Source organism: Podarcis gaigeae (genome assembly GCF_964106915.1).
Source record: "Podarcis gaigeae genome assembly, chromosome: 8".
NCBI classification, from domain to species: Eukaryota; Metazoa; Chordata; class Lepidosauria; order Squamata; family Lacertidae; genus Podarcis; species Podarcis gaigeae.
Genome location: NC_139684.1, coordinates 25,877,812 through 25,886,101, shown reverse-complemented (window position 1 = coordinate 25,886,101; position 8,290 = coordinate 25,877,812). Strand labels below are relative to the sequence as shown.

The 8,290-nt window shown below is 49.2% G+C and overlaps 1 protein-coding gene and 1 long non-coding RNA gene across 7 annotated transcripts in view; one reads left to right on the top strand and one right to left on the bottom strand.

The window, feature by feature from the left end:
• The first annotated feature begins 366 nt into the window (after positions 1–366).
• The window catches only part of LOC310850740 (calmodulin-binding transcription activator 1-like), a 33,337-nt gene continuing 25,413 nt past the window's right edge, over positions 367–8,290 (top strand). For 2 of the 6 annotated variants that reach the window (XM_083752611.1, XM_083752612.1), the window contains exons 1-7: positions 367–538; positions 1,697–1,893; positions 2,770–2,848; positions 3,193–3,508; positions 4,413–4,927; positions 6,878–7,065; positions 7,770–8,016. In XM_083752611.1, the coding sequence (XP_083608737.1) occupies positions 404–538; positions 1,697–1,893; positions 2,770–2,848; positions 3,193–3,508; positions 4,413–4,927; positions 6,878–7,065; positions 7,770–8,016 (1,677 nt within the window). In that variant the 5' untranslated portion in view covers positions 367–403. The remainder of the gene's footprint in view (positions 539–1,696; positions 1,894–2,769; positions 2,849–3,192; positions 3,509–4,412; positions 4,928–6,877; positions 7,066–7,769; positions 8,017–8,290) is intronic. The other 4 variants (XM_083752613.1, XM_083752614.1, XM_083752615.1 and 1 more) reach the window with 3 other exon arrangements.
• Positions 2,085–6,517, bottom strand: LOC310850890. The gene is made up of 3 exons (XR_014567442.1): positions 6,079–6,517; positions 5,198–5,327; positions 2,085–2,272 (listed from the first exon to the last, which is right to left on the bottom strand). It is a non-coding gene; the product is annotated as an uncharacterized lncRNA (long non-coding RNA).

Below are 8,290 nucleotides of genomic sequence, written 5' to 3'. Positions count from 1 at the left end.
AAACGCCTGTGACTTGGAGGGCTCATTTAGCCTACATGCCTGCTAGCTGTTGTTGGGTCTATCCATTGGAAGGTGCCAAAGACCCTGGGCATGCATTGCTTTCTTTTTGAGAATGTTTAAATACAGAAGCTGATTCTGTTTTGGGTGGTTGAGAAAACCCAAGAAAGCACTCAGAAGCAGGACAGTGTGATGCAGAAGAGCAGAAGAAGAATTGCTAGCACATTGATTCCCCCAGATTCCTCCACATACATCCTTGTGGTTACAGACTTCTCAAGACTTGGGACCCTTTTGTCAATGATTTGCCTTTTGCTTTTGCTCCCCATGTCGTGAATGGGAGTAGCCCTCTGATTCACTCTCTTTCTCCTTGTTTCTCTCCTGTGTTGCCGCAGAGAACCAGTTCAGGATGTCTATCCTGGAGCGACTTGAGCAGATGGAGCGGAGGATGGCCGAAATGACTGGGTCCCAGCAGCAGCAGCACAAGCAAGGCGTAGGTGGTGGTGGGGGCAACGGCAGCGGCAATGGAGGTAGCCAAGCACAGGTACATGCTGAGCCCCCTGGCTGTGTTCCTGGGTGCCCCACAGGAGTATTTTACATTCAAGAGACTTTTGCAGTCTCTTCAGACTTTTGTGCCACTCTAGAGAGGTTTCCTCCTCCCTCTTGACTTTGAAGTGGCTGCTGATGGTGCAAAACAAAAAACCACCAGTACCGACTGGGAGGAGGGGAACATTTAAGGTAGAGGCTTTGTGCTCCATGATGCTGGACCACCCACCGTAGGTCAGTGGTAGAGCCCATCCTTTGCATGCTGAAGGTTCTAGGCTCAATCTCCTATGATATCTCCAAGGTGGGGCTGGAAATGTCTCCTGCTTGAAACCCTGGAGAGTTGCTGCCAGTCAGTGTCGACAGTACTGAGCTAGATGAACCAATGGTCAGACTCAACGAAAGGCAGCTTCCTATTTATCTTCTATGTTCAGTGTTGATCATGAAAATTCACAGTCCATTTTGGGTGCAAAAAGCAGACCATTGCTTCATTTAGCTCGGTTTTGACTGTTGGTGGCTCTCCACAGTTTCAGGGAGGGTTTTTTCCTGGAGATGCCATTGAGGATTGAACCAGGGACCTTCTGCATGCAAAGCAGCTGCTTCAGCACTGAGCTATGGACCTTTTTCAGTTTATCAATTGCCCCTTGAAGACAACGAGTAAGGAGAGATATGTGCTACTATGTGGAAATTAAAGAAGCTAAAAGGCTTAGAAATGAGAGCCACTAATATTGTAGTTAGTGTAATTGGTTGCTCATTCTGAAGAGGGAAAATAATGCATAGGCAGTTTAAAAACAACAACAACAACCAGAGTATCTTCCGCATTAGCTCCCTGGGCCCTTCCCAGCTGTATTCTTGGGGAAGGCTGAAATGGTCCTGAAGACAAGCACAGGGAGTGTCCTAGCTGGCAGCCTGGTCCTTTCTCACAAGCTCAGACTTGCACTTCCTTGTGTTTTCCCATGTTTGAGGGACATAACCCATTCATAGCACAGAGCAACAAGCCCCAGCTGTTTGAGGACAGACTCTTCCCCCCCTTCAAGCTATCATTTGTTCATAGCAAAATCCATTAAGAAGCCTTAGACTCTGCTCCCTCTCTGCCCACACTGCTTGGTTTGCTCTCCTGAGAGCTAGCCCCTGAGCCCAGTGCATCTCTCCCTTGCAGTGCATCTCAGGGGCAGCCACCTTGGGGAACTGCTTTGAGAGCCGTGTGGTGGTTGTGTGTGAGAAGATGATGAGCAGGGCCTGCTGGGCCAAATCCAAGCACCTCATCCACTCCAAGACCTTCCGGGGGATGACCCTCCTGCACCTGGCAGCAGCCCAGGGCTATGCGACCCTCATCCAGACTCTCCTTAAATGGCGGTAAGAACCCGGGGGGTGCAGGGGCAGGTTCTGGGGGTGGGCACTTGATATGCCACTTACATAGGAGGAGGCAGCTCCTGGGGTTCAGAGCTGTCCTGGGGACTTGGTAGGAACCCCTTAAGGGCTGTTGAAGCCCCCAAGTGACTAGTTGACTACCCCTTTTGCAAAACAAATTCAAGACTAAAATAAAATTATTTGAAAATAATACAAAAATGGCATTTAATGCCTTTTTTAAAAAAAGCACTAAAATCCTACTCAGCTGCGTGCTGCAGGGGAAGTCCAGTTCATGGTTCCTTCATACACATGTGGTGGTAAAGTGCCAAAGTTGCCTAGTTCTGGGATGAAATATTTGTAGAAGTAACAAAAATACTGGGAAAACCTGTAAAAAAGAAGAAGAAAGAAACCACTGGAAATAACATTTTTAGGTGTATTCAGCAGAGACGAACTAAGACTTAGTAAATGGCAGCAAGAACATTGCTAGCCAGAAACTGGAAAGAAGCAAAGTGTTTAAATGTATTAAAATGGTACAGTGTAATTTGGGAAATGGCACTTTCTGTAAAAAAAAGATTTTTCTTTATATTGACATCAGCAACCTTCGGACTCTCTCCACTCCAGTGCTTATACAAACTTTACTGTTATTATTTAGATCTAAACTATGTCTTTAGGTGGGGTAAAAGGGGGGTGCTAGGGAGGATGTTTAGTTTATTATTTCCCCCTCTTCAATATGTAACTCAAAAGTACAATTTTTTTTGCAAGTAACTTAATAAAAAAAAAAGCACCACAGTCGAGCTGCCACCCACATTGGGGGGGGGCAAAGATTCCCCCCTCACCTGAGTAAGCAGCCCCAAATGACTACTCTCCTTCTTGGGCCCCCAGTACCAAGCATGCTGACAGCATCGACCTAGAGCTGGAAGTGGACCCCTTGAACGTGGATCATTTCTCCTGCACACCGCTGGTAAGTAGCCACGGCCTGCCCACGAGGTGCTCAAAGTCACTTTTCTTTGCAGCTTGTGGTAACCAGGGAGAGGGTGGCATGAGTTTCCCACTGGGATCATTGCACACGTTTTGCATCCTTAACATGCCACTCCCTTTCCCTGAGCATATGTGATGGAGTAGGCTTGCCAGCTGTGTCCAACTCCAAGAGACTTGAATGTGAAACAATGGAACTGTCATATCCTGGAGTGCACACACCAAGACTTGACAAGCCTACAAACAGATGGTTCTTTGAGTGGGTCCTGTACTCTGCCACAGTCCCCTCTCCTTTTCTTCCTTGCCCACCCAACTTCTTTTTTCTTCCAGATGTGGGCATGCGCGCTGGGCCACATGGATGCAGCTGTTGTCCTTTACAAGTGGGACCGCCGCGCTATCTCCATCCCCGACTCCCTCGGGAGGCTCCCCTTGGCTATTGCTCGTTCTCGGGGCCACGTGAAGCTGGCCGAGTGCCTCGAGCACCTGCAGCGGGAGGAGCAAGCCCAACTCAGGCAAACCCCCCGGATCCCCTGTCCTTCGCATGAGGAACCCAGCAGTGAGAACTGGATCGCCCAGTGGCACAGTGAGATGGTGGCCTCTCAGGAGCCCCAGAAGGGAGTCACCGTGATTTCCAATTCCAATACAGGTAGGATGTTGTTGTTGTTTTTGTTTGAAAGGCCTCCATCACATTCCTTGGAGAAAAGGTTTGGCCCATTCTCCTCCTCCTTCATTTGTTTCCCAGAAACTTAGGACGATCACACAGTGGCTAACTTTGGACGTCAGTATCCTGGCTCAATAAGCTGAGCTATGCACAAAGCTTCTACCTGCTGGCTCCATCTACTTCTTTCTTCTGCTCTTGCTGCACACCATGAAGACTTCAGGGGTTAACCATTATTTCCTTATTGTCCAAACCGGGAAATGCTGGTTACTAGGGTGGGGGCACACCAGATTTTGAGACAAACTTCTACTGTGGTTTCAGAACCTGGTTTGGGCCAGCCCTGGCAACCATGGTTTCCTGGTTTATATGGAATGGGAAGCTATGGTTACTTTACACCTGACATCTGGTACTGAGGAGGGAAGGGGCAGTGCAACAGCAGAACACAGGCACAAGCCCCTCTATGTACCCCAGCTTAACAAGTTCTGTTCATCCAGTGCAGGTGATTGAGTCCTCTTGGTTTATCACAACTAGACCCTTGCCGTCCTGTTATGATCTAGAAACAGACTCAGGATGAGGCCAGTTTAGAGACCAGCTCTGCTCCCTCTCAACAGTGTCCACCAAATGTGTCCTTTAACACCGGGATGCTATTCACATATGTGGGGAAACTACGGTGCCTGCCCCCTCTGTCATAAGGAGAGGGCCTGTGTGCGTCTCCATACAGAGCTGGTGCAGAGGTGCTCTGCTGTTCCCCAGCTTGGACACTTGCTTGCCAGGGCTCCAGAGCCTCATTGTTCCTTTGGCAGAGTGAACGCAGGGCACATTTCATGGGAGCAGTGCATGCACATGCACACTTGCATGGCTGAATCCTCACTTGTCTTCTGTTTGGTTCCAGAGCTGAGGCGGCCCCGGTCCGAGCCCTCCAGTTACTACAGCAGCGAGAGCCAGAAGGAGTACCCCGCGCCCAAAAAACACAAACTGAACCCCGACTACTTCTCTGCTCGGCAGGAGAAGCTTCTTTCCACCGCCCTGAGCCTGGAGCAGCCGAGTGCCCGGAAGCCAAGCTCCAGTGCTAAGCAATCCCTCCCAGAGACAATCAGCCCCAGGCATGGGGTGCGGGACTATGCGCGGGAGCTTGTCTCCGAAGTGGCTGGCTACCACGGCTCCGGCACACAGGCAGGGGCCAAGTGGAGCCCAAAGGAGGCGTATATTGGCGTGCCTGCGATGCAGGTGGCAGGCAGCCCCAAGGGGCTGGCGCTGGGGAAGGACTCAGGGGCCCAGCGGCTCCATCCGCGGGAGCAGATGAGCGTGCTGATGATGGCGGAGCGGGAGGTGGCTGACGCAGAGCTCCTCTCCTTCCGAGACGGCACAGAAAGTGAGGACTGCTTGCATCACATGGATGACCTGCAGGTGAGCCTTCATAAAACACACACCAGGGGAGTGAACCATCCAATATCAAAAGCACTGCAAACAAAACAATCATTAAAATGACTAGCTATGCAAGAGGTAGTTTAAACATTTTTTTAAAAAGTCATGAAAAAGGTGGAAGTGAGAATGTCGTTGCCAAATCTCTACTGGAAGAGTATTCCACAGCATGGAACCTGGGGCACTTAAACTCCCAATTTTTGGTTGAGGCCCATTGGGCTTCTGTAACATGGGGGAGCAACTAGCAGTGCTCACCTGGATAATCTCAGTGATCAGGCTGGGATATATGAAGGTTCAAACAGTCCTCAAGGTACCCTGGGCCCAAGCTGCTCAAGGTGTTGTATATCAGCAGAAGAACCTTGAACCTGGCCTGGAATAGAAACACCTGAAATAAATAAGGATAGGAGGAAAGAATTGGTGTCTATTAGCATGTATGTGAGTGTAAAAGAGGGCAAGGGGTCTGTCCACTGCATGTGGCCCTCAGTAGAGCAAAAAAGGCCAAGGTGGGTCAGGCGATATTCCCTGACCATTTAAAATATTCTATGTCAGCCCTCCTTGCTATTCTGAGGGACTGGGAGGCTCTGCTTTTACGGCTGACTATCACGGAACCCAATTCCCTCAGCCTTGGTGGTATAATAAACAAAGCTTTAGGTAGCTGTGCTGCTTTTATTTCCCACTTCTACCAACACACTCAGAACAGCTTTCAACAGCTGTTCAACAGCTTTCAACAGCTGATATAGCCAGCTTAGGGGTGAGGTGGACATTTACACTAGAGACAGGATGAACTCCTGACTAAGATGTCTGGCTTCTTAAGGGGAATGCTGTGTGCCTGAGAGAAATATGGATATTTGCAAAGGGGTCTAAAAGGTGCTTGCTGACACTTTCTGAAGACTCACAAAGTGCTGCTGTTGCTGACCCCAGCCTCTTTCACCTCAACCCAAATTCCTTAAACATCCACCACATACAAATTTGCCCACCACCCACTCCAGCTCCTGGGGGAAAACTATACTCCTGGCTGTTTGGACTGTTTGGTCAACTTCAAAAACCCGCTTGTGAGAGGAAGACCTTGACACAGGGCAGCCTCTCAAGCTAACTTCCTTCCCTTCATTGTCATCAAATGAGTATTAATAACACACTGGGCAATAGTATTTATGCCTCAGCTTTCTTTCTCTTGTCTTTTCTTCACACACCTCTTATTGATCTCCTTTTCCCTCAACTGTCAAAATTCTACGGACTCTTTCTTAAGACCCAACCTGCATGATACATTTAAAGCACCAAAATGTGACTTTAAACAGGCATGGCTTCTTCCCCCAAAGAATCCCAAGAACAGTTAAGTTTGATAAAAGTGCAGAGACTTATTAGAACACCCCTTTCCCCCTCTTTCACAGAGCTTCAATTCCCAGAGTTTTCCTGGGAAGAGGGACTGACTCTTAAACCATTCTGGGAATTATAGCCCTGTGAGGGGAATAGGTCTTCTGACAACTCTCTGCAGCCTTCGCAAGCTGCAGTTCCCATGATGCTTTGAGTGAAGCCATGACAGTTTAAAATGGTTTAAATGTAGAGGGCAAATGGGGCCCAACTGACGTTTAACTCCCAACTGATGAGAATCTCCAGCCAATCAGAGTCTGCTGTCAGCCACACAGACCAATCAGAATGAATTTACCTGAACCAAGCATAATAAGATTCTCTTGTCATCACCAGCTACTGCTAAACAGGCTTGCAACGTCGTTTAATGGGACAAGGCCTTGACCTTTGCCAATTGCAGAATACTTTTTACCTTCAAAACCCAAGCAAAAGCATTTTATGTACAGCGTTCCTCCTCGGTCTGACAGGAGCAGGTTCTGGGACCCAACAGGAAGGGAGATGGTGGGAAGTGCTGTTCTCGCCTTGCCTCCACCCACATGCCCCTGAAAAGCTTTCCTTCTCACTTCACAGGTGACCATGATGACTCTGGCAGAGCACATCATCGAAGCGACCCCAGAGAGGATCAAGCGGGAAAACTTTGTGCCAATGGAGGCGCCACCAGCCGAGAGGACGGAGAGCGCCACCATTAGCACTTCAATGAGCTGGCTGGCCAGTTACCTCGCGGATGTCGACCATTTACCAAGTGCTGCTCAAATAAGGTCTGTGGCCTTGTATTACCAGGACTGATCAAGCTTGTGATGCCCGCTGGCCCATATTGACTTTTCTGGCCCTCACCTTGCGAAATTGAAAACCCACCAGGCAAAAGGGGGGCTCCTTGTTGCTGCTGGTGCTGCCATATGGGGGGGGGGGATCTCCTACCCAGTGCCCAGCTGTTAGATGCTTTAGTTCATTTCTGAATTTTGGGTTACAGCAGCTAAAATTAATCCACTTTGTTTTTCTGAGTCAAGCCAGTAAAGATTCAGAACATCCCTGAGACAGGTTCCATTCAGGTTCGCTGGGTGTGGAGCAAGTTAACTAGTTACAACAAAGTTTCAACCCTTAACCCTCAAGTACTGTGAGATAAATATCACTGGAATGCTAAAGCATGCAGCATGTTTTCATGCTGTTTCAACAAGGGTTGGTGCATTCTGGGTCACCAAGCCTTAGCCCCTGCCTCAGAGAGGGTGAAGTGTAGTTTAACGGTGCTGGGAATCATAGCTGTGTAAGGAGGTAAACTACAGTCCGATGATTCTTTGGGGAAACCATGTGCTTTCACTGTATGGCTCAAATGTGACCAACTCACTTGTCCCTCCCCACCCTTAATCTGAACCAAATCCTGGATTTGTTCTTTTTCTCCAGCCAGCCAGCATGTCTTGGTGTCTGTGCAGCTATGACCCTCTTCCCCCTGTGCCTCTTTTTGCAGAAGCCTGTACATTGGACCCCTGACCCCTTCTTCCAACACCAGCCTGAGCCCTGCAAGCTCACCAGTCAATGAAATGGCTTTTGAGAAGCCCAGCCTCCCTTCGGCAACAGACTGGACAGAATTCCTAAGCGCCTCCACCAGCGAGAAAGTCGAAAACGAGTTTGCGCAGCTGACCCTCTCCGATCACGAGCAGAGAGAGCTCTACGAGGCTGCCAAGCTGGTCCAGACGGTTTTCAGGAAATACAAGGTGAAGGGCAGAAGTCGCTGTTGGTAGGGGTGGGTGCAGGGAAATGGCATCAGGGGTGCATGGAAGTCTCCAAACCTCCCTTTGGAATCAGTGGCACTCCGATGCCAGCTGACAGAAATAAGTTACTTTAGAGCACAGTAGCAAGTGAAGTGGAAGCCCAGGGCTGGTGTTTGGTACATGATTGTCCAATCTGCCCCTGCATGTGTTAAAGGGGGCAGCAACAAAAATGGCCCAGGAAGGTTCAAGGGAGGTGCCCTCCTCCCCTGCTGATGCT